Source organism: Trichomycterus rosablanca, chromosome 14 (genome assembly GCF_030014385.1).
Source record: "Trichomycterus rosablanca isolate fTriRos1 chromosome 14, fTriRos1.hap1, whole genome shotgun sequence".
NCBI classification, from domain to species: Eukaryota; Metazoa; Chordata; class Actinopteri; order Siluriformes; family Trichomycteridae; genus Trichomycterus; species Trichomycterus rosablanca.
Window position 1 is genome coordinate 13010302 of NC_086001.1, and position 26651 is coordinate 13036952.

The 26651-nt window shown below is 38.1% G+C and overlaps 1 protein-coding gene across 1 annotated transcript; it reads left to right on the plus strand.

Moving 5' to 3' along the window:
* The first annotated feature begins 19 nt into the window (after positions 1-19).
* ppp1r21 (protein phosphatase 1, regulatory subunit 21) lies at positions 20-26125 on the plus strand. The gene is made up of 22 exons (XM_063008805.1): positions 20-195; positions 2683-2751; positions 3631-3777; positions 4154-4255; positions 5118-5282; positions 5415-5473; positions 6928-7022; positions 7713-7765; positions 7841-7990; positions 8106-8207; positions 9979-10067; positions 11408-11544; positions 12027-12119; positions 12645-12772; positions 17294-17446; positions 17591-17683; positions 18944-19192; positions 19344-19379; positions 20719-20835; positions 22134-22232; positions 22610-22738; positions 23398-26125. Exons 1-22 carry the CDS (start codon positions 142-144, stop codon positions 23425-23427), a joined length of 2349 nt encoding a protein of 782 aa, XP_062864875.1. The 5' UTR covers positions 20-141; the 3' UTR covers positions 23428-26125.
* Positions 26126-26651: the final 526 nt, after the last annotated feature.

Genomic DNA, 26651 nt, shown 5'->3' on the forward strand with positions numbered 1-26651 from the left:
TTAATTGTGTGTAGTTTGGATTACTGGGCGTTGTTATAGTAGACTCACTCATATAACGTTTTATGAGTGTAAATAAGAGCCAGTATTGAGTCTAGTGTATTACTGCTCAGCATCCAGACGACAACATATCAATATATCAACATGGCTGCAGAACTACAAGCCAAATACACCAAGCTGGCTCAGGAATACTCAAAGGTAAAGTGTGAAGAATATAATCATTGACATTGTTATTGATTACCACTAACATTGTGTATGATCCTGTGACAGCACTGAAGCTTAGAGCTGTCACATGCTGTCACTTTAGTGCATATAACATGTTCAGCACATTTTAAATGAGGCTTATCAAACTTAAATGCACTTGTGGATTTGACTTTACATAGATATGGGGCGGCTCGGTGGGTAGCACTGTCACCTCACAGCAGGAAGGTCCTGGGTTCGATTCCCAGGCGGGGCGGTCCAGGTCCTTTCTGTGTGGAGTTTGTGTTCTCCCCGTGTCTGCGTGGGTTTCCTCCGGGTGCTCCGGTTTCCTCCCACAGTCCAAAGACGTGCAAGTGAGGTGAATTGGAGACACTAAGTTGTCCAGCACTGTGTTCGATATAACCTTGTGAACTGATGAATCTTGTGTAATGAGTAACTACCGTTCCTGTCATGAATGTAACCAAAGTGTAAAACATGACGTTAAAATCCTAATAAACAAACATAGATATGACTGACAATTTTACCCATCATTCCACCTCTAAGCCCTCATAATGTTGATAGTGAAAACACATTCCAAATATTGTGGCACTCTCAAAGATTTGAATTGGATTTGGAATCTACCTGTTGCACTTTGAATGGATTGGACATTTGCTAAAGTCACACATCTGAATCTGTAAGGGGCCACGATTTACATTTACATTTTCAGCATTTAGCAGACGCCTTTATCCAAAGAGACTCACAGTACTGTTACAGTATACAGTCTGAGCAATTGAGGGATAAGGGCCTTGCTCAAGGGCCCAACAGCAGCAACCTGGCAGTGGTGGGGCTTGAACCAGCGATCCTCTTATTACTAGTCCAGTACGCTAACCACTACATACTACTACATTTTGTCAGGACAAAATCCAAGGAACTCTGTGGATCTCTGCTTTCTAATTATGGCAAAGCATAGATCAGAGCAAGGTTATAAAACAATAAGCTTTTCTTTGGAAGAAAGCAAAGCAACAGTCCTTCTAAAAGAAGTTCTGTGCAGAACCTGTTGGATGGACAACCATCCTTTCATCACTCCGTAAATTAGGCTGTTATGGTGAAAGCCACAGATCAGTACATGGCACAAGACAGCCTGCTTAGACTTCATGCTAAACCGCATGTAAAGCAGGGGTAGCTCAGCAGTAAATGTACTGCACTGGTGATCGGAAGGTTTGCCAGTATTTGCCAGATATCTGAGCAAGTCCCTTAATCCCGAGTTAATTAAATTGTACATACTGTCTGAATTCACTGTATGCTATACTGATGCTTAACATTGCACTGTAACAGTTTCTTTCAAAAATGTAGATGATAATCTTCTATATTTTTGGACATTAAATGCCTTAAGTAATTGCTGCCTATTTGTGTTAACCCATGAAACTAGATATTTGTTTTTAGACTCATCTGTGTCTGTGGTATACAATAGATTTATAAAGTGGGAGACTGATAAAAGAAGTACCCTTTAACATTTTAAATTATATTATGTTTGTATTAACAAGAAAAAGAACACATGAACATTTCTTGTAACAAATATCCGACTGTCATTAATCAGTGGTTAACTGATAACCGACAAGTTTATAGCGTCCCATCAAAATAAAAAAACACATCACAGCATTCTTTACTGTGTAATATAGTAAACATGGCAGTGATGTAAAAATAAACAATGTAAGCAGAACCAGTTCAACATTCAGAATGAAGATTTTACATGGTAGTCAGTAGCAAACAAGTCATTTTAAGCTTTAAAATAATATGGTTGGCTTTTCCTGTCAACATTAGTGTAGTTATTATAAGATTTTATTCAGAATTGTAAACCTTTAGACTGGAGCACAGTGTAAAATATTCACATTATTACACCCAGATCAGAGAAATGCAGTCTGACCTCAAGCTTCTATTTGTGATTTTAATGTGTAGTAGTCTTGTTCATTATATAATTGATATAAATGCATAAAACTCAGGTTATAAACTCTAAATACGGCTGTACACATGGCTGCTGCTGTACATTGTGGATTAGCTTGAGTTTTAAATCTGCATTCTTACTCTGTACAGACTATAGCTGCACTTAACTGGCAGCATTATTCAAAACAATCGATTATTGGTTAACTGGTTTACTATTGACATTTTTTGTTTATATTGTTTTTAATTCATATGTTATTTTATTTCAATCCATTTATCTCCTAAGTGTCTCCTTTTACCAGGTTCCATTTTGTCTGATTTTACAAGTTCCATACACTTAATAGGTAAACCAAATTGCCCTGTCATGTGCCGAAATGCTTACTCTGCAGCTAGGCTGTTCAACAGAGATTCAAAACATTTCCCTTATGTTTTCACAGTACTGAAAGCCTCAGGCTTCCTTCCTGTTCCCATCAATAGCATAAAAAAGAACTAAATGACTTTAGGATCTTAATCTATGGGTTTGATTTATGTTTTGGTAAATATGTTTGTTGATCTTCTGATGGACAGCTCAGAGCACAGAACCAGGTCTTGAAGAAGGCTGTTGTGGATGAACAGGCAACATCTAACTCCCTAAAGGTATTTGCTTCTTTATACAAAATGCAGTTATGCCAAAGAAAAGTTCTAAACTAAAGAAAGTACAAAAATACATGTACTTTATAGGGACCAGACATTGGTTATAAAAAAAAGTTGTATATAATTCTTTGGAAGAGAAGCATATGTATACAAAATTTAAAGCATATATCTAAGCACTTGACAAAAAGGCATAGTTACACCAAAATAAAATCTGCACAATTGTCCCTTGCCCTAAATCAGCTGAGAACTGTTTGGCATTTAAAGGTTGCTTCTAGACGAACATGGCCAGTGTAATTTTAGGATCATGCACACTGCTTTTCTAAATGTTAGGTTCTGTGGAGCTAATGTAAAGCACCATTTTAAATGATATTTGCTTCTATATTATTTATATACACTCCCTGAGCACTTTATTAGGAAAACCTGTGTAATATGTACAGATATGTATTATTTTACCAGATACAGCTACCATACAGATTAACTTTGATGGTATATAATAACTGACTGTGACTCGCCTTTTGCTTTTACACCTGATTTATCATTTGAAATGTTGTTTAGATTTTTAAATACTGTTTAAACATATTGAACACACACCCTGTTAGCACTGGTTGTAGGTGTACAGTTAGCTGAAGCTATTTTTTCCCATGCACAATGTGTTTTAATCTCCTCTAGTCTTTTATCAGTGAACATGTTCTGATCACAGGGCGTGGCTGGCTTTATATTTTTGTTAGGAGCGCTAGCCCACCCAGCATTAACACTGCTGCACCGGATACACTCAAATTGTATTACATAGTCTTTTAAAGTCTTTTAAAGTACAAGTCTTTTAAAGTAATGCAATGAGAGACTGGTGTCTACCTCACTCAGTGTTTTACATGTTGGCTGCAGGAGGAGCTGAAGCAGCGTGAGCAGAGCCTGCGCAAGGCCGAGCAGGAGATGGACAGCCTGAGTTTCCGGAATCAACAGCTGACCAAGAGAGTGGAGCTGCTGCAGGATGAGCTGCAAGTCTCTGAGGCCAAGAGCAAGAAAAGCAAGGTAAGCACTGTTTCAAATCAAATTATATGTTTTCAAATAAAAGATTTATAAATTGTTTTATTTACTTATTTTGCATATTGTTCTAGGAACTACAACTTAGTCATACATAATTTAGTTATCTAATCAATACTTAGTAATGAGCTTAGACTTCTGAAACCTTAGACATTTTTGTGTCTAACAGTTTTTTTTCCAAAGTATAAGTACACTACACACATGATTACAATCACTGTTTGACATCACCTGTTTGGAATCACATCATTATTTAGTGTGTTATTAGTTAGTGTGTTATTGGTTATTGTTTTGTCTGTACAAAGAAGGCAATGTTCATAACCATTAGCTTATACTGTGCAAATTACTATTTTTATTTTGGAAACAGAATAAAGGAGATTCACCCGCTCAGCCAAGTTATCAGACACAGAGCGTTTTTGACGAGGACTTGCAGAAGAAGATTCAGGAGAATGAAAGGCTTCATATCCAGGTAAATGATGAGTATGCTGGTTTAAATGATGTTAATGATGAACCAAGTAACTGCTTACAAACAAATAAGTTATTAATTGATGTTAGAGGCATGGGAGTGCCATTATATATAATTATATATACAGCACTATAATTTATCTGTTTGTTTGTTTCTTTGTTTGTTAGGATTTTAACGTCATGTTTTACACTTTGGTTACATTCATGACAGGAACGGTTGTTACTCATTACACAAAGTTCATCAGTTCACAAGTTATATCAAATACAGCCTTGGACAGTTTAGTATCTTTAATTCACCTCACTTGCATGTTTTTGGACTGTGGGAGGAAACCGGAGCTCCCGGAGGAAACCCATGCAGACACGGGGAGAACATGCAAACTCCACACAGAAAGGACCCAGACCGCCCCACTTGGGGATCGAACCCAGGACCTTCTTGCTGTGAGGTGACAGTGCTACCCACTTAGCCACCGTGCCACCCCTATAATTTATCTGACTCACCTAAAAGAATTAAACCTTGTTTTTGTTCTGTATGTTTGTGTTTTGAATAGGCACCAAAGAATTTTACCCTGGATGTAGAAACAAAACTTAAAATTCTTACCTGTTTTTGTAATTCCATGTAGTGGTTTCTTATATACTGGTTAAAACAGTCCTCTTGGTTACCAAACCTTTTTCTTCAGGACCCATCTGACATGAAAAGGGGTATTTAATCTGGAAACCTGAAATTCAGTCTGGCATTTTTTTATTGTTGCTAGTACCTTCAGAGTTCACACTGTACTGTTAAATGTGGTATCTCAAACTAGCCCTTATAGTCACTGTGCATCATTTAGATGTGCTTAGATTTTTGAACTAAGCACATATTCTTTCAGTTTTTTGAGGCAGACGAACTGCACCGGCAGCAGGAAGCCCAGCTCCAAAAGAGGTTGGAACAGCTGGAGAAAGATGCTGAACAGCACCAGGCTGTTGTGGATGGCCTTGCCTCCAAGTACTTGGCCACAATTGAGAAGCTGCAAAGTGACAAGGCTTGTCTGGAGGTAAAGCTTCATGATTAAATAGGATAAAATGGGCTTTATTTTCAGACTCTATTTTATGTACAGTGACTTAGGCCACCAATTTCTCACATGACCTATAGGGTATAATTGTGGTGGTGTTTGTGTTTCTTGTAGATTAAGGTTCAGACATTGGAGAGGGAGGCAAAGGAGTGCAGACTCAGGACTGAGGAATGGTATGAATACATCCTGTCAATCAAACAGGAATACATTTCTGGATTTACACTTGCCATGGAAGTAATAGTTATAACCTGATGTTATTTTTGTTGAATGAAGTGTGTTTGTTCAGCGATTAAGGTAATCAGTAAGTTGCTGGTTCAAGCCCCAACACCGTCAAGTTGCCATGGTTGGGTCCCTGAGCAAGTCCTTTAATCGTCATTGCTCAAATTGTAATTGATCATTGAAACTGAAAGTCACTTTGGATAAAAAGTGTCTGTGAAATGTCATAAATGTTTTCCCGCCTTCCCATTGCATCGTCTCAATTTGATTATATTTTTTTTCTGTGCACCCTGATGACCTTTGCCAGCTGAATGACATCCTCGCTTGCAGTGGAGGGCCGCAAGCAAGCATGCACCTCCTCTGACACATAGTCATTAGCTACATTTTTACACTTGGCATACAAAGAACATCAGCGCATACAGGACACCACGCTTCTCTCTCTGTTTTTCTGGCACTCAAGCCAGCATCTGGTCTTTGCATCAGCAAAGAAGCAATACTCCATGCGGCCTTACCTGACTCAGACACAGGCAATTGACACTGCTTAGACTCAGGTGGTGGTGGTGGGCTAGTGAATTAGATTGATGTGCTACCCCAGCATTTCAATATTTAACACTTTTATTTCATTTTCATGCTTTATCCTCGTCAAAGTCACTTCCCAGAATCACAGGGCACAATGCATAAACACACCCCATTGTGGGACCTCAGCCAACCCCACTTTCACACATAGCCAGTTATGTCTGTATGGAGGCACCTGACTGGCTGATAGTACCACTGGGGATTCGAACCCTGGATCTGCAGCCGCTTATCACCTGCCAGTGTTGGCTTTCCACACAGAGCTGTATCGTGTATGGAGAGTCACCCCCCACCCTACTCACGCAGGCACCCGGACCAGTCCCGGAGAAAGCATATTGCAGTAGGAAAACACCCCCCTATCTGTAGCTTCCCTTCCCAAAATATGGGCAGTTGTTTTTGTGTGGACTTGCGTTTGATCACTCCACAGTGGTGTGCTGGTGCATTAGACCTCTGCACCACTTGGGTGCCAAGTAAAAAGTTTTTTACAGTTGTGACACCCTACAGCACAACTAAATCTTAAGCTATGTTTTTTGCAATGCTCCGTGTTCTTTGCTTTTTTGCAACAGAATTGTATTTGATAAAGATAACAGGCTAAGACTGATAGAAGGTTTAAAATATGGCAGTATTAGCCAAAGATCTTAAAAGAAGTTTTTGGTCAGATGTCTGTAGGCTTAATTCGCAAAAACAACCATGTATAGTCACAGTGTTAAATAAAAAAAATGTATTTTTCAACCTTTTCAGTGTAAGTCATTTAACTTTTTCTTTAATTTCCAACAAGTAAAGGTGTGGTTTAGGTGCTTATTTTTGCGTGTTTTTGTGTGTGTGTGTGTACCTGCAGTCAGCAACAACTGAGAAAGTACCAGACAGAGCTTAGCACTCAGCTGAAGCACAACAGCAGTGTAATCCAGGAGAAAGTGCCCTTCAACGACACCAGTTAGTCACCACACTTAACACCTTCACTCTTTTTTCACCTGTCTGTTATAGTTTGTAGCTTTTTATCATTGTATTCATTATGCAGCCCTGGATTTTTTTCCCAAGGCTATGTGCTTTTGATAGGCATTTGTTTACATATGGGTGATTTTTTAAAAGACTACAATTACTGCTGTTTTATGTCATTTGGTTATAAACTATCAGTAGATTGTATTTCTTATATTATTTCTTTTAGCTGTAAATCTAGGCTTGAGTAGAAAATTAATAGACTAATAAACTTGTGCTATACATTGGCTGACCCTTCTCTTTGAACAGATGCATTTTATTAAATCTATTTATGACAAAGAAAGGCTTTCCATCTGCCCTAAATTATAGGTAGTAGTAGTAGTAGTATTATCACTGATTTTGTCTTAACTAAGTTGTTATCATCTTTACTTAGCTAGATTTGTTCTGTAGCTCAGTAAAAAAAAAAAAAAAAATTAGAACAAAACAAGAAGCAACCTTTAGACGTCAAGTGTGGCTTAGCTCAATGTCCACATTTTAGATAAGCCGAAAAAGTATGTGTTTAACCATTGTATGATTATAGTCTGTTGCCTTATAGCCAAAATGGAGCAAATACAGTATTTTTGTATGTATTTAAGCAATTTAAGTATGATTATCTGTGAAACTGAACATTCAGTCTCTGTTCTGTAGAGCACAGTGATTTCAACAGCTTAAACGTCCCTCCACACAACAGACGACATCAGGTAGGAAAACATCATCATCACATACGTACATCTGGGGGCTTTATGAATTCACACTGTTTATTTTTTTCTATTCAGTTAAAAGCTCGAGATGCAGCAGGACAGGCGGTGGGCTTCGTGAATGATCTTGTCTCTGCTCTTCTTAACTTCCACTCTTACACAGAGCAGAGGGTTCATATTTATCCTCTTGACTCCTCCATTGAGACTATCTCTCCACTCAATCAAAAGGTATACACACATACATACACCACTGTCACTTAGCTGTGTTAGCTGATTTTTACGCCTGTTTTTACGCCCCTTCTCTGCACATGGTGGTATAACTTTTACCTTTGTTCTTTTCTAGTTTTGTCAGTATCTACATGAGAACGCAACCTTTGTACGACCTCTGGAGGACGTCATGTTGCAACTTCATCAGAACATCACAGAGGACACAGTTACAGTACTAGTAAGTTGACATACCGTGTTTCCCCGAAAATAAGACTTAGTAGAGGTTTTGCTGAATTGCTAAATATAAGGCCTCCCCCGAAAGTAAGACCTAGCAAAGTTTTTGTTTGGACCGTACGCTGTCCCTGCTGTGCTGTACGAGTGTGCTGTGGTGAGCTCCCCCTGGTGCCCGGAAGCTGCAATACCGTCCCTGCTATGTTCTTTTTTTTTTGTTCAACAATAAATGTGAATTCTTCTTCATGGAAAAATAAGGCATCCCCTGAAAATAAGACCTAGCGTCTTATTTTCGGGGAAACAGGGTAGCAGAATCAACAGGACATTACGCCCTTGTTTATGTTGTTGCAATCTACGATGCTTGATTCAGCAGCAGGTTTATGATTTTTTTCCTTAATTTTATGCTGGTGGGTTGCATTAAAACTGTAAATAGGAAAATGTTAGCTCTTGACTGGAAAATTGGAACTGTGATTAGCAATCTCTGGGGTTTATTTGGGCCCCTGCACGTGTTGGGGCGGGGGTGCATTGCGGCTAAGTGTGGCTCTCCATATGCAAAAACGCTCTATGTGCGAACCAAACACTGACAGGTGATAAAAAGCAGCTGCAGATCAGACACATATAGACAGGGTGTGGTGATCTTGCTCTTCTTGATCAGATAGGGGAGTTGTGCAATGGCAGCTGATTTGGGAATTGGAAATGACAGAACTGGGAGATCAAAGGGGCTTGTGACTTATTTGACAATTTAGTTATTTCTGATTCAAAGTGAATTTGTATTTTAATCTGATAGTTGTCTGTGTTGTCTTAGACTCAAGCAAGTGATAGGTACATAATGGATTATGACTGTTTACAGTATTTAGTATTTCTTTTACTAAGTTTTACTTACTGACTGTTGTTTATTTTTAATGAGTTCACAAAATGATAAATAATATGAAACAAAGGAGTAAAATTGAGTATCAGTTCTCTGTTCTTTATTACCCTTGTCATATATGCCATTTACCAGCAATTTACTAATAACTATAAACATGGACATTAGCTAATAAGACATTTATAGAATAAAGAGATTTTAAATATTAACATGATGCAGAGACAACAAAAGCAAATACAGTCAAATATTAAAATATGTACTTTTCCAGGTGTACAGTATTGTTACAGGATTAATCTGTATTGATTATTACACTGTGCCAAATTACATAATGATCAGGCTTTATGCACATAACATTTTGTAGATTGGAACTTAGCTATGTAAAACACAGTACCCTACTTTTTTAATGTCAACATGCTTTATCACAAAATTAAGAAAATATAAATAAAAATTTAAATATAATAAATAAATATTTGTACTTTTCTTTATAGCTTAAAACTTTTTGTAATGCTTGTTTTTTAAAGCAGCAAATACTTTAAGTGTAATCTCTCCAAGCACAGAACACACAGCTTAGAGGTATAGAATGATACTTTTCATTGTCGTCAACTGCATCCCCTCCCTTATACATAGCCATTCGTTATTATGGTCTCATCTGACCATAACACACTGAAAGTTTTGTTAAGGTTCAGCAAACTGTAGGCTCTTGGTTTTGCTGGTTTCTGTGTATGTTTTGTTGATTATAATGTCATATAATTCTGTATGCAGTTCTAATAAAGTGGATCTTTGTATTACTATTTTGAATGACATGTCAAAAGGAAAGGCAATGAAATAGCTTTTTAATTTAATTTAGGATTGTCTGTATTAGTAAAAGCTGTCTGGGACTAATCTCTGATGTCTTTTGTGTTTGTATGTGAAGGAGACAGTGGGGAAACTACAAGATTTTTCCAAGTCCTTTCATACATACACAAGCTTTTTGCAGAAGATTCTGCCCTATCAGCTGAAAAGGTAAATGGTCTAAATTTTATTTTTTCCTCTCTGTGTGTTTTTATACAAGCTGTTAAATTAACAAAGGCGTTAGTATAAGACTTCCGTACTCTTCATACAATAAGCTATACAGTAAAACAGTAAAAAAATAATAATGTATTAGCAGACCAACAGAACTTAATTTCTAATGGATAGCCACAAACTCTATTCCCAAAGTCGCATTTTTTAAAAGACAAATTGTACAGATTAGAGCTTAATTTACTAGCACAATTTATGCAATTGTTTGAACACCCCTATATATATATATCTGCACCCCACAATTTGTAAAAATATATTTAAATATTTTGTTTAGACCCAGGCAAGTCAAGCATTGTTTTAGAAATTGCCAACTGATAGCTTAAAAAAATTCTCTATATTTTTCAAACTTTGCGCATAGACTTCTCTATGCGGCTGACTGGGGATCTAAAAACAAAGCTTACTAAAGGCCTACAAAGCAAAAAAGACACCAACATGTGTGTTGCTCAAAATTTCCACTGGCTGATATGTTTAAAAAAAAGGCAAACCTTAAGATCAAGGCAAGATCTGTAAGACCAAAAAAACTGCTGACCCCCATATGACAGTAAATAAACTGCAGCTGATAGTGGAGTGATAGTGCATGTGTCTACTTGCTTACACAAACGTGATCTGCATCTGTAGAAGAAACTGGTGACTTTGCAAAAGATAATGTCAAAAATGAGACCAAGATTAATCAATTTAGAACTTTTTTTTTTTTACCTTTAATGCGACCCATGATCTGTAGGGGTCTATCAGCATGGCACATCACGACTTGGCAATCTTTGCCCACTCTTGCTTGCAAAAGATCTCTTAATCTGCCAGATTGCCAGGACACAGTGTGTGCACAGTCCTTTTCAGGCTATTTCACTGATTGGATCAAAACATAGCACATTTTTCCTCATGCTTTTGCCAAACGATATAGTAAAAGAAGTCATTTGATTTACCACTCTACCCCACAGACCAGGCACTTGAAGAATACAGTAGATTCATATGTAATACTCAATCAGTACTTAGAAAAATGTGTATCTTTTTCACTTCAAAAAGCAACAAAGTATGTGTTTTGGCCAAGAGTGCACACATTTTTGCATACTTTTAATTGAGGAAAACGTAAGGCCTTCTGTAACACTGTGTGTTTTCTGTCAAAATGATTGTCTTTGTAATGGTGCACTATACAGTTGGATCAGAAAGAATCAAAAGTCCTTTCTTTACCCCATTCTTTTACCATTTTTTTCTCTTCTTGTCTGTCCTATTATTCTTCTCTTTTGCTACTTTTGCTACTGATTGTGTCTCCCTCTATCTCACTGTAGTCTGGAGGAAGAAGGTGATGTACCTCTCTGCTCAGCATCTTTAAGGGATAAGAATCAGGAGCTACAGACTGATATGAAAAGGTTTACAGCAGTGTTTGAGAAACTGCAGAGCTACATCAGTCTTCTGGCTTTACCTAGTAAGTCCTTCATGGTCCGACCTTTGCAGAGATATTCTCTCTTGATGTACATCTCCACAGTAATGTAAAAGAGTCATGCCAAGTTTTCACAATCATTTGATTGCAGCTGTTGCTGCCAAGGATGGCACAACCTGTTATTAGGTTTGAAGATAAAGGAAAAGCTGCATTTTGTGTTATTTGTGTTGTGTTTATGTTATATTACAAGTAGTTGGAAGATCTGGATTCAACACATTAAATTTAACAAATGAGCAAAAATAGAAGAATATTATGATTAGACATCAGCCATCAGATTGTGTCAACAAAAAAGTAACATGAAAAGACTCTTTGCTTTTAAAGCTAAGGGTTAGCAAGGGCAGTTGAAGTCTTGATGGGAACACCATGGTCAACCACATGATACTAATACTAAGTGAATCATTATGAAACATGATACATTTTCAGCCCTACATGTTAGCAACTTTATCAACATAGTGTGTATATTGCAGGTGTGCGTTTGGATGTCATGTCTCAGAGCAGTTCTGTTGCAGTCTTCACTCAGCTCTGTGCCTGCCTACATGGCCTTCATGACATCACTAAGGGTAAGAGCTTGCTGTACACCCTGTGCCATTTAAAGTGTTAGTTGTTATTGGGCAAATTCTGTTGATATAAAACTTAATGTAGCTATTTTATGCTGACTTTACAGAGTGTCCTTTTAACATAGGAACATGTAGAACAAAAAGACAGCGAACCAAGTATTAGCAGCTATGGTAGCTGAAAAACAAACCAGGAATATTACCTTTATAAATGACTTCATTCCAAGTTTTGATTGTGGTTTAGTTTTTACAGCTTTTAATTCTTTGATTTCTGCACACAGCCCTAGACTGTAAGATTACTAGTGCTACTAGTAGTTTTGACTGAATTCCCACAGACACACTTGACATCTGTTTAAAAAACAAAACTTCAGGCTGTTATAGATTATACAGTGACTTACATGAGCCTCTCACTGTGCTCTCAATTTAAACATACAGATTCTTGTTAAGATAAATATTTGCTTGTAAATACTTGTTACTGCTGCATTTTATACTGAACACCTTCCTTTCTCTTTTTCTTTGCTGGGTTATTAGAACTGTCTAAACACTACAGTCAGAAAGTGGCTTTGGAACAGGAGTTGCCCACTGTTACTCAGAAGCTGCGCACCACCAATGAGTGTTTACTTTCCTCTTTGGCTTCTCTGACCAACAGCACAAACAAGGTGAGCCAGCATTTCTTCCTGACAGGTAAACAGCATTTCTTCCTGAATTAATTTAGCAGAATATTGCATTATAATGGTTTTAGAAATTTGCACCATCTTCTTCATTTTTCTCTGAGGTGATTTTAATGCACTGATGTACTTTTTGCATCATGTCGCATGGGTAACAACCCAGTTTTTTATATTTTTATAACTGTAGCTATTAATTTCTTCAGAAACAGTTTATGCTTGCAAAAGATTTTTACAGTCAAAAACAGATTCAAACAAAATGCCTATGTTATTTATTAATTTATTTAAGCTATGAAATCTTACATTATTGGTACTGCAACACAATTTAATTCTTGGCTGTGTTTTAAACAATCATGTTTGCTCCATGGTGTGTAACTGCACCATTTAAAATAGGCAAACATAATATCTAGTAGACTAGGCTGTGGTTTGGAAGGCAGCCTTTTACATTTGATTTGATTGAGATTTTGTTTTATTGAGATGTTGTATTATTGCAGTTTCAATGCAATAATACTCTTAATAGTTAATCGATAACATTTTATCACATTAAGTAATCAGTAACCACAAAAATCTCAAACTCGGCTAACAGTATGCTTGTTAGGGGCATTGGCTAAACCCAAGATTCTCAAGAACCCAAGATAAATCCCAAGATAGTCAATAAAGTAAAGAATGAAAAGGATTGTTTAGAAAATATGGAATTAGGTTTGAATTGTTAAATTATAACACTTTTTACCACTGTGAGAAAGTGTAATGGTTACTGACAATTTTATCTCTGATGCTGCTCCTGTATTTAGAGAAGACTGTATCTGCTCTGCATACCAAACTTAGCACAGTTTTTATGCTGTATGCCCTTCCTGACACAACCCTCCTATTTTTATCCAGGCTTGGGACCAGCACTAAGAGCACACTGAGTGCACCTCCCAATGACTAGGCTTTTTCGGCCATCCTTAAGTGTTTTTTTTTTTTTATCCTGTTTTATATTTTCAATTTTTTCCTCAAACTCCCAGTTCTCAATTGTACCTTCTCTGCTGCTTGCAACACCCCTGCCTGACGCAGGGCTCCCTCTGACATGCTTGTAGTAGTCAGTCACTTGTTTTCACCTGCCCGAGATAAAATCTCACAGAGAGTCAGATGACATACTTACAGTCATGCTATGATCTTGCATGAATCAACTACCCTTCATGTAGGTTTTGTTAATTGTGTATGTTGGATGTCTGGCCAGGTTGATAGTGCTGCCAAGATTTAATTTGGAAAGCTTGAGACTTTTTGCTTTGATTAATTAGGAATGTAAATTAGTATCAGATGTCAAACAATATGCAATATCTTATATTGTGTTAAAAAACGTATCTTTTTATCTGGTGTTATGCTTCCCAAATCTACGGCTGCATTGACATCTTTACTTGACTATATACAGTGTATCACAAAAGTGAGTGCACCCCTCACATTTCTGCAGATATTTAAGTATATCTTTTCATGGGACAACACTGACAAAATGGCACTTTGACACAATGAAAAGTAGTCTGTGTGCAGCTTATATAACAGTGTAAATTTATTCTTCCCTCAAAATAACTCAATATACAGCCATTAATGTCTAAACCACCGGCAACAAAAGTGAGTACACCCCTTAGTGAAAGTTCCTGAAGTGTCAATATTTTGTGTGGCCACCATTATTTCCCAGAACTGCCTTAACTCTCCTGGGCATGGAGTTTACCAGAGCTTCACAGGTTGCCACTGGAATGCTTTTCCACTCCTCCATGACGACATCACGGAGCTGGCGGATATTCGAGACTTTGCGCTCCTCCACCTTCCGCTTGAGGATGCCCCAAAGATGTTCTATTGGGTTTAGGTCTGGAGACATGCTTGGCCAGTCCATCACCTTTACCTTCAGCCTCTTCAATGAAGCAGTGGTCGTCTTAGAGGTGTGTTTGGGGTCATTATCATGCTGGAACACTGCCCTGCGACCCAGTTTCCGGAGGGAGGGGATCATGCTCTGCTTCAGTATTTCACAGTACATATTGGAGTTCATGTGTCCCTCAATGAAATGTAACTCCCCAACACCTGCTGCACTCATGCAGCCCCAGACCATGGCATTCCCACCACCATGCTTGACTGTAGGCATGACACACTTATCTTTGTACTCCTCACCTGATTGCCGCCACACATGCTTGAGACCATCTGAACCAAACAAATTAATCTTGGTCTCATCAGACCATAGGACATGGTTCCAGTAATCCATGTCCTTTGTTTACATGACTTCAGCAAACTGTTTGCGGGCTTTCTTGTGTAGAGACTTCGGAAAAGGCTTCCTTCTGGGGTGACAGCCATGCAGACCAATTTGATGTAGTGTGTGGCGTATGGTCTGAGCACTGACAGGCTGACCCCCCACCTTTTCAATCTCTGCAGCAATGCTGACAGCACTCCTGCGCCTATCTTTCAAAGACAGCAGTTGGATGTGATGCTGAGCACGTGCACTCAGCTTCTTTGGACGACCAACGCGAGGTCTGTTCTGTGTGGACCCTGCTCTTTTAAAACGCTGGATGATCTTGGCCACTGTGCTGCAGCTCAGTTTCAGGGTGTTGGCAATCTTCTTGTAGCCTTGGCCATCTTCATGTAGCGCAACAATTCGTCTTTTAAGATCCTCAGAGAGTTCTTTGCCATGAGGTGCCATGTTGGAACTTTCAGTGACCAGTATGAGAGAGTGTGAGAGCTGTACTACTAAATTGAACACACCTGCTCCCTATGCACACCTGAGACCTAGTAACACTAACAAATCACATGACATTTTGGAGGGAAAATGACAAGCAGTGCTCAATTTGGACATTTAGGGGTGTAGTCTCTTAGGGGTGTACTCACTTTTGTTGCCGGTGGTTTAGACATTAATGGCTGTATATTGAGTTATTTTGAGGGAAGAATAAATTTACACTGTTATATAAGCTGCACACAGACTACTTTTCATTGTGTCAAAGTGTCATTTTGTCAGTGTTGTCCCATGAAAAGATATACTTAAATATCTGCAGAAATGTGAGGGGTGTACTCACTTTTGTGATACACTGTATATACAGGGGTTGGACAAAATAACTGAAACACCTGGTTTTAGACCACAATAATTTATTAGTATGGTGTAGGGCCTCCTTTTGCGGCCAATACAGCGTCAATTCGTCTTGGAAATGACATATACAAGTCCTGCACAGTGGTCAGAGGGATTTTAAGCCATTGTTCTTGCAGGATAGTGGCCAGGTCACTACGTGATGCTGGTGGAGGAAAACGTTTCCTGACTCGCTTCTCCAAAACACCCCAAAGTGGCTCAATAATATTTAGATCTGGTGACTGTGCAGGCCATGGGAGATGTTCAACTTCACTTTCATGTTCATCAAACCAATCTTTCACCAGTCTTGCTGTGTGTATTGGTGCATTGTCATCCTGATACACGGCACCGCCATTGGATGCACATGGTCCTCCAGAATGGTTCGGTAGTCCTTGGCAGTGACGCGCCCATCTAGCACAAGTATTGGGCCAAGGGAATGCCATGATATGGCAGCCCAAACCATCACTGATCCACCCCCATGCTTCACTCTGGGCATGCAACAGTCTGGGTGGTACGCTTCTTTGGGGCTTCTCCACACCGTAACTCTCCCGGATGTGGGGAAAACAGTAAAGGTGGACTCATCAGAGAACAATACATGTTTCACATTGTCCACAGCCCAAGATTTGCGCTCCTTGCACCATTGAAACCGACGTTTGGCATTGGCACGAGTGACCAAAGGTTTGGCTATAGCAGCTCGGCCGTGTATATTGACCCTGTGGAGCTCCCGACGGACAGTTCTGGTGGAAACAGGAGAGTTGAGGTGCACATTTAATTCTGCCGTGATTTGGGCAGCCGTGGTTTTATGTTTTTTGGATACAATCCGGGTTAGCACCCGAACATCCCTTTCAGACAGCTTCCTCTTGCGTCCACAGTTAATCCTGTTGGATGTGGTTTGTCCTTCTTGGTGGTATGCTGACATTACCCTGGATACCGTGGCTCTTGATACATCACAAAGACTTGCTGTCTTGGTCACAGATGCGCCAGCAAGACGTGCACCAACAATTTGTCCTCTTTTGAACTCTGGTATGTCACCCATAATGTTGTGTGCATTGCAATATTTTGAGCAAAACTGTGCTCTTACCCTGCTAATTGAACCTTCACACTCTGCTCTTACTGGTGCAATGTGCAATTAATGAAGATTGGCCACCAGACTGGTCCAATTTAGCCATGAAACCTCCCACACTAAAATGACAGGTGTTTCAGTTATTTTGTCCAACCCCTGTATATATATATACACCGATTAGGCATAACATTATGACCATCTTCCTAATATTGTGTTGGTATATAATATAAACTTCAGTTGATCTAATTCAGTTGATCAAGGGGCATTTTAAACTAAAAATGGAAACATTTGTAATGTTTTTTTCTTAACATTTCCTTTGATTTGCAGTTCTCATTGAACAGAACAATAATATTCAAACTTTTCTATTCAGATTGCAACTTTCTTCAGCAACAACCTGGAGTTCTTCACTTCTTCAGCTGGTTATGGACCAAGAGCCGGTGTCGGAAACCTCAACCCACAGCAGGCACAGAGCATGCTCAATAACAAAAAACATGCATCTGCTTACATGCTTGCACTCAGAAGGGTCAGTAAGATTTATGAAGTTTGTAGTTACATACCATGCATGCACTGTGGCATTTAATTTCATCACCCTTGAGCAAATTGTTTATACTATATCTCTGTTTGGTGTAAATGCAACGGTTAATGCAACTCTTTTCTCTGTTCTTAGACTTGTCCTGAGTCTGTTCCCTACACAGAGGCTGTGTCTAATCGCCGCATCCTTACCAGCTCAACAGAGAGCAGAGAGGGTCTCATGCAGCAGGTACCTCACAGCGTACTGCTTGTGTTTTTTTAATGACTGCAGAAAACACACAATGAGATGATTTCTACGTTTTTTGCACATACATAGTCATACTTGGTATCTACTATTAATCACTAGTATTTTGTAAAAAATAACATATCATTGCCACCAGTCGGCTGGGCGCTATCTAGCAGGCATAATTGGCAGTGCCTGCAGCAGACACGTATCTGGGGTGGGATGATCAGACTATGTGGGTGGTGTCCTCAGACGCTGTGTAAGGACCCTGATTAGCAAATAGAGAGGCGCCTGTGCAGTATGCATGGTTGAAAAAGGGTTCCGCAAAGGGCTGTATGCAGGTCAGAGGAGGCGTGAGCAGCAATATACCCTCCTCGAATGCAATCAGGGATCCCCCAGTAGCGGAAGACAAATTGACTACACTAAATTGGGAGAAAATGGAAGATAATTATTTTCATGGGGTTATTAAAACTGTGTTTGTTTATTTGCAAAAATAAACTAGAAAACATATATTTATATTTTTTATTACATTGTTGATCATCTAAGACATGTTTTGGTGTCTAAATTTTACATCATTGGATCTGTACTTGAGCTAAACTACTAATGAGGCTAACAAATGTAGAAAAAGATTACAGTTGTATTCACTTGAGGTGGTGCAGTAGTAAAACACACTAACCCACTGTCTGGGGTTTAAATATCAGCTCTGCTACACAGACTTGATTGGCTATGTCTGGTGATAGGACAGAGGGTAAGGTATTAGGGAGTAGTAAGTTATCAGCCTATCCACAGTTGTTTGCAATCCTGGCCACATTTTAAATATGATCAGTTTGTTACACACTACTAATGAGTAGCTATCATTTATTTCATATGAGAAGTAGCAATTGCATATAACCTTAAATATTAAGTGTGAACTAATACAATCATCAGTCTGAATTATTTATGGTGATCTGACACTGCAACAATGAAAGAATTTTGAGAATTGATAAACATTTGGCAAAGTTATGGGCAAAGGTACAGACTCACAGTGTACATAAGAGTGTTTGTATTGACACTACAAAAGTAGAATGAAATTTAAAATACAGATATACAATTTCTATCTGAATCTGATTATTGTGCAGAGAGGTAACATGTAGGGCTGATATCGTAAATGATTTGCAAATGTTACCCTGTGCACCTTTAATAACCCTGATTCAAAGCTAAACATGTCTTGGCAAACTGACTTTACTGGGGGTAAATAAAAATTGTGTTTTTTTGTTTTCTCTGTAGGTGCAGCAGAGTCAGGAGAAGATTGCTCGTCTGGAACAAGAGAAGGAACACTGGCTGCTGGAGGCTCAGCTGGGTCGAGTCAGACTGGAGAAGGAAAGTCGGCGCATAAGCGAGCTGGAGGCTCGACTCTCCTCAGCCTCTGAGGACAGCATCACTGCACCCACACATTCTGGTTCAGTCTCCCCAGGACATGCAGAGCTAGAGACAGAAGACAAAGCAGAAACGGACGTTTCTCACAGCACCAGTCTGGTTAGTTACACTTGCTTGGTTATCTGTACATGCTCTGGCTAAGCTATTTTAAAATGTTATCATCTTTTTTTTCCCCCAATTTTTCCCCCAGTCTAGTCTATGTAATAAATAATTGGGGGATTGAAAATAACCTTAGCTTTTTTATTTGCAGGTTGGAATGCTGAACACAACCCCAACTAATGAAAGTGTAAGTACTGTAGAGCTTTGAAATATAATATTTTTCTAAAGATGCTAATGAGCCAAAACATTAAAGTACCCTCATAAATGTGCATGGCAATGTCTTTTTGTAACAATTGTGCATGCCACAGTTACATTTAAATGTAAAGCTTATATAAGTTACTCTTAGTTGAATAAAACAGATCATTACAGCCAAGTGGCAAAGCCTGGTTTGACATTTCTTCCAAATTGCAAGCAGTGCTCACAGCTAACTGTGCTGAACACCCACCAACAATGGTTCTAGGAAAGACAAGCCATCAAATGCCGACAGATTGTCACTGTAGCTTTTCTGTTGGTCTGTATCAGAAAAGCTACAGTGACTTAAATTGCTCATTATTTTAATACTGGTGATACGGGGAATGTGTCACAACCCTTTTGTGTATAGGGCTGCAGAAATGCAGACTAGTCAGAAGTCATGCTAACTAAAATCCATTGTCGAATATACCTACAATGGGTATGCAGATATCGGAACTTAACATTGGAGCAATTTAATTTGGTTTAATTTATCCTGTACTTTCTGATCCCATGTGGGCAGCTGGGTCACTTTGTATTGTATTGTTTACCCATGAAAGAGATGGCACCAGGATGCACTGTAGGGTGATCTACCTTGTAATATGTAATTCAGATACCACAGGACGGCTTCAGATTTTTTGTTGAGTCAGTGCCTCACCGGGTCAGAGCTGAGTGTTGTTTCTGTTAAATATGGCTTCCGCTTTACGTGACTGAGTCAGCAGAGTGATCGAAGGTCATAGGCATTTAATATTGTTTTTTGGCCTTGCCCTTTACGCACAAGTATTGCTTCCAATTTTTTTATTTTTGAATTAAAACATAATTTAATCTACAATAAACTACAGTTCAGGTGGTCTTGATTGTTATAGCTGGGAATAGCCATTTTAATAATAAATCTACATAGACATTAAAATGCCCATTGATTGCAATTATCAGTCCCGTCTTCCAGTGGCACAGTGCAGCAGCTAGTCAAGGTATAAAAATATATCCATCAAGGCAATTCAGTTTGCCTCAAAAAGTTGACAGCGAAAAACCAAAGGTCTGCTAGGCTTTTTTTCGCTGCAAATAGGAGGATTTGATGATTTGATGAAAGCAAAGTAAATAGTGTTTGTCAGGTGGAAAGCATTATTTCTAATGTTGACAATTTATTGACTGTATTCTGTATTATTTTTTTAAACATTTAAACAGTAGTGTTTATATGAATGGATGATGTAAAAGAAAAATTAAAGCTATTTACTACATTTTTATCAATGTTTACTTGTTTCTGTTGACTGATGGTCGCCTCTGTGCGTCTTTTGCAGGTTGCAGATGAGGAGTCTCGGGAGCACCTGATTAAAACTCATTATATGACACGAGTTGCTGAACTTTCCACACAGTTGCAGATGTCAGACAGCAAGGCTGTACACTTCCATGCAGAGGTAAATAACATGATCAGAAAGTAAATTCTGCATCACCACAGCTATTCCTTATTGTAATACAGCAGCAAACAGCAGGTTTTGTAGAATTGACATACAGTGGGTTTAGGGCCACAGCGGGCACAATTGGCAGTGCCTGCAGTAGACACAAATTGGTCACTAAGTCTGCTGTGTGGGAAATGACCGGAAGTGGGTGAGGTCTTCAAATGCTGTGCAAGGACCCTGGTTAGCAGACCAAGGCACCTGTACAGAAGATGCGAAGCCACCAAGGCACAGGTAAAAAAGAAGGGAGGGACGTGCACGCTTCGGAGGGGGGCATGGAGCAAGCAAATATACCCTCTTTTAATGCAATTGGAGCGGAAGACTAAATGGCTACGGGAAACAAGAGAGAAAATGCATAAATAAGTAGAAAAGAAAATTTAAACTCTCTTATTCACAAAAGTATTTAGACCCTTTGAAATGGCACTTAAGAATGTGGTGTGGTGCACCCTGTTTACTTACCATCCTGTTAATTATCCTTGAGATGTGTTAGAAGGTAGTTGGATTCCACCTGTTACAACGTGAATTGATTGTACAATGTTTGGAAAGGCACACATCTGGGTCCATATGGGCTCACAATTTACACTGCACTGGATGAATGAATGAACGAATGAATGAACGAATGAACGCAGCCAAATATTGGCACAACCTTAAAGAAAACATTCTTCAAAGTGCAGACAAACTGGGATGCACAGACTGGGGCCACATTACACCATACAACACAACAATAACCTAAAGCATACAGCTAAAACATTACTGGACTGGCTTCAGGGCATATCTCTGAATTTCTTAGATTCAACTAGCCTAAGTCAAGTTAAGTCAAGTTAAATGTCATCAAACATCAGTGGAAAAAATTTGATGATGGGAGTCCTCAGGCACTTTCCATTCAGTCTGATGGCATTTGAGTGGATCTGTCTTGAAGATTAGCATAAACTGCCCAAAGTTTGTATAGACATATTTAAGAAGACTTGCAGCCTCAACTGCTGACAAAGGGGTTTTTACAGAGTTTTGCATAAATCAAACTTCATACAATAAGTATTGATAAGGTGCTGGCATTATTTTTAGTTATGTGTGGAACACACATTTATTCATTAAACTTTCCTCAACACAAATTGTGCAAACGTACTAGCTGTAAAAAGGTTTTATAGTAAGTTTTTAAGGATCTTATATAAATTGTAGTGTGTGTCGTGCATCACATGCTACCAATGATTTGTGCACATGAAAACAATAACTTTATCATCTGTTATTTCCTTTCACCGTAGTGCCGGGCTCTGGCAAAACGGCTTACTTTTACGAAGAAAACTCAAGAGACTTTAAATGAGGAGATGAAGCAAGCCAGTCGGAACATCACAAGCCTGCAGGTAATAATCACTGCTGTTATTGTAAAGCAATGGTAATGATATCAAAAGGTAGGGGACCCACAGCAGTTAAAACAAGAAATGCTGGCAATTCATAAATATCAGTTCTATGCAGTGGCAGCACCTAATTGGGTAAAACTGGAAGAGCAAAACTGCAATTTATTTAGACAAATTTGAATACAATATAGCCGATTATCTTGTAAACATTCTTATATAATTTTAATTTTAAATGTAATGGCATGTTTGAAATGTTTTGGTCTTTGTACCTAAGAAATAGCTGTTTCTGTGCAGTTGGTGTGTTTTAATGTACTTCGTTCCTAAGTCTAGTGTGTTTATTCATACACTTGCCGCTAAACAGCCTCATAATTATCGTTGGACAGGATGAACTAAGCACGACCAAGAGAAGCTATGAGGACCAGCTAAGTATGATGAGTGACCACCTCTGCAGCATGAATGAAACTCTTAGCAAACAGCGAGAGGAGATCGACACGCTCAAACTGGGCAACAAGGTTAGTTTCTTCTACAGCCATCCATCCATCGTATAGTGTTGCAGAAATAGTTGTCTTTCCCCATTTCTGCCCAGGACTTCTAAAGCTGAGTGACTGTAAGATTATTTATTACCCAAGTGGCAATGTGTCTGTCTATTTATCTATTTATCTATCTATCTAGTGTGTGTTAATATGAGTCAACGTTTCTTTCTGTTGAGGCTGTGTTTATTTTATTATATTTTTTAATGTATTTTTTCTTAATTTTCCTTCCGATCTAGTCATATCCAATTCCCCAATCACATTTCGCCCCTGTGCTGCTGCTGAACTCCACAGAGAAACACACATCTATCCCTATTACCCCCATCTCTGTGTAGGTGCCATCGAACAGCCAGCGGAGGTTGTAAATACAACTGTTATGCGAAATCCCATCTGGCACTCCCACTCAAGGACAAAGCCAGTCGTGTAGGCATCAATCCGTGTAGGCACCCAGCCTGTCGGTAGCAGAGCTGAGATTCAAACTCTAAGATGTCAGCTCTGGTGTGCTAGTGTATTTTGCCTCTCGCACCACCCTAGCACCCTTAACTTATTTTCACTAAGACAACAATGTTGAAATGACTGTATACAGTCAGTGGTTACTTGCATTATTAAAAGCATTTTTTCTTACTGTTTTAATCTTTTAGGGAAACTCAAAGAAGAACAAGGGCCGGTAGTCTGGGTTCCCAGTCATCCAGCAACAGTGCAAGTGGAACCAGACAGGCATAAAAATGTCACATGGAGATGCTGCTCTGCTGTGACAGAACTGACCGAACAGTGCAGTTAAGGATATGGAGGTTTCTCCTCTCCTGCATTGACTGCATTGGTGTTTTTTTTAAATATTTTTTTATAACAGCAGCTGGAATGACTGCAGAAGAGTATGCAGGTTTGGAGTGAAATGGGGATGTTTCAGTTTCTTTGTTGTATTTTCACTCACATGTAGATACTATTAGCTAACTTAGAGACCCAAAGATTGAAAGGAAGACTAAATGATCGTATTGTTATCATTTTTGTGACATATTACAATTATAATGAACTCCACACATCAGTGGTCACTTCACATAAAATGTATATCTTCTTTATATACTTATATACATCACATTTACCAAAACCTTTTTAAAGACAGTGATTTGATAAGTTTTACTTATTTGTAAAGTCAACAGTAAATTTGGGGGTAAGTAGTATAACATTTATTGCATTTAGCAGACGATTTATCATTGGGAGTAATTAAATGGCTAGCAAAAGTGGCATCTTGCAAGGGTAGAGCTTGAACCAGTAACCTGCTGATCACTAGTCCATGACCTTAACCACTAGGCTACCACTGCCCCATTATTATCCCAGAAACTGCTCCCAGAAAAAAAACAGTAATTAATGATTCATTCTGCTTCAATGGTTATTGAGGCTTAATACTACTTGTAAGTGACAGCAATACAGCATGTGTTGATTATGGGCTTCATACATCAAATGTGTTATTTATAGTTTTATTAACTGCATTTACCTGCTGTCCACAGTGACTAAACACTATTACCTCACATTTAACAGGTAAAAACAAATCCGGAAGGAAACCAGTTAACAGTCTAAATTAGAACCAGGGGCACAAGATCTCAGCAAGTCATTAACTCCAGAGCAAACCTACTCAATGTCGCTGGCTCTGTGTGATCATGTAAGAAGGAATTACTTGTCAAGTGCTAAGGTAACGGTCTAATCACAGGAGGGTGATTCTACTCATTCTACTCACACATTCAAGCTGTTGCAGTTACATTAAGGCTCAAAGTGCCATTCAAAAATCTGATTAAAGAAATGTTTCTTACTCACGAGATTTCAGTGGCTCAGCGAGCACAGAGATCCTGTAATGAACTGGCATACGTACAGGACATGTTCTCAGCTTGTGTCCAGGTTTTCCAGTATATGTTCCACCAACCCAGGACCCACCAATCATGACATATTATAGGGCACATTAAAAAAGCGCTGTAACAGTATTTAAATCCACATTGTTATGGTTCTTTTTCCATTTAGGAGCTTATTTTCCGTAGTAACATTAGCAATTACTCCCGTTAGAGGAATTAGATGAAAACACTTGATCTGTAAGTCAAAAGTTAAAGGAACTACAGATGTGCCACATGAGAATCACAAAATTTTTTATACTTATGATAAGAAATGTCAGAAATAAGCGAAGACTACACTCCAATCATTTCTGTTTGTACATTCTACACAAAACTTCACTATAAAAAGCACTGCATCATGTTTTGGAATATATTACAGCAAACAAAATGTGGAGGACAACAACTTTAAGGATTCCCTAAAACAGCATTAGCAACTTTGGGGGGTTGAACACAATTTGTCGGCATGAATGGGTCAGAAATAAACCACAATACTTTAAAACGCTATTTTTACCCTAGTCGTCTCCAGTGCTTTTCCAACAGTATTAATTTAAATTTTTTTTTTTTTTTTTTTTTTTTTTTAAACACATCTTTGTTTACGTTTATACATACATATTGTTTTATTCATATTTATAAGTCACAATTTAACCAACCTTAAACATAAATTTAAAATGAATAATTGCACTGAAGGTTTATTAAATAATGTAAAGTGATTGAATCCTTGTTTAGTGTAATAGTGAAATATACCAGTTAATCACCATTTGGAAATGTAATGTGGACATTATCTTTATTCTAAAACTTGAAATTTCCTACAAATTCTTTCCAAGCTCTTCAGAATTCCTGAGAACCCTTTGGATCCTGTTCTAAATCTTCTAGATTAATTAAACATGTTTTGCTGATTCTGCTTGATATAAAATATTGGTTAATTCTAACACATTGCCTTCATCCTGTGTCTGGAGATTGAGAGGGTCATGGTAAAAATCTTTTTTTTTTTTATTCCCCCACTTTACTGTAATTACAAGTATTTGTACTTATTTTTGTTATGAACTGTAATGAACATCGTACAGTCAGGAGCCCGTGCAGAGTGTTACTTCTTTGTTATTGCTTCAGCGGAATGACTCGGCAGTGAAGGACGACTGAAGGGTGTTCCTGGTGTGTTATCATGACACATTCTGCAGCTGGATGGCATGGATGTAGAGTTGGAAGCCCAGAATTGTTCTGTGTAGTTTTACTTTTTTGTACATTTAAATAATCATGTGGTCTCTTACATGTCTTATCCGTCACCCAACAGATAAAAGTTGATGCACCTCATTTTCAGTGTACTGATCTGAACATGTCACTAAGTGCACTATTACAGCTACTGAACTTGAATAAAAATCAATTCTTCTAATAGCTGGTTTTATGTAGCAAACTCACCATGCATTTAATACTCAGTGATTTGTAATTTCAGGCTCATTGTGTGTTGATGTTTAAAATAAAGGACGTGTTTCCTGTCTCTGTGTTGAGATTCCAATCTCTGTAAATAAGCATAAATAATAAGTTAATTTAACATTTGTGATAGAAATAAATCATTAAACTATATATATATATATATATAATTATATATATAATTGTTTATTGATTATTCATGTATAATATATATAATTGATTTTATAATTTATAATATAATTGATGAGCCTCCTGTTGTCATCAGTGCTCACTAGACAAGCAGTAAAAGAAGGTAATGTAATACTTAAAGTATTGCATTACGTTCTAATATCACTGTTTCATAGGTCATTCGTGGTAATATTTTACGTTTAAAACTCACATTCACATTTTATCAACAAAAACAAGTCATATCATTAATAAAAAATTGTATTTTTATATAAATATATACATACAACCTAAATTACATTTATATTTTAATAACAACTAATTTTGTCATTATTAAACAACAATATATTGATTAACACTAGACAAGCAGTAAAAGTAAAAGAAGGTAATGTAATACTTAAAGTATTGCATTACGTTTAACATAAATT

Coding starts and splice junctions, on each gene's coding strand:
- ppp1r21 (XM_063008805.1), top strand. CDS start 142: ATGGCTGCAGAACTACAAGCCAAATACACCAAGCTGGCTCAGGAATAC. Junction 196..2,682: donor TGGCTCAGGAATACTCAAAG/GTAAAGTGTGAA, acceptor TCTGATGGACAG/CTCAGAGCACAGAACCAGGT. Junction 20,836..22,133: donor CTGTACACTTCCATGCAGAG/GTAAATAACATG, acceptor CTTTCACCGTAG/TGCCGGGCTCTGGCAAAACG.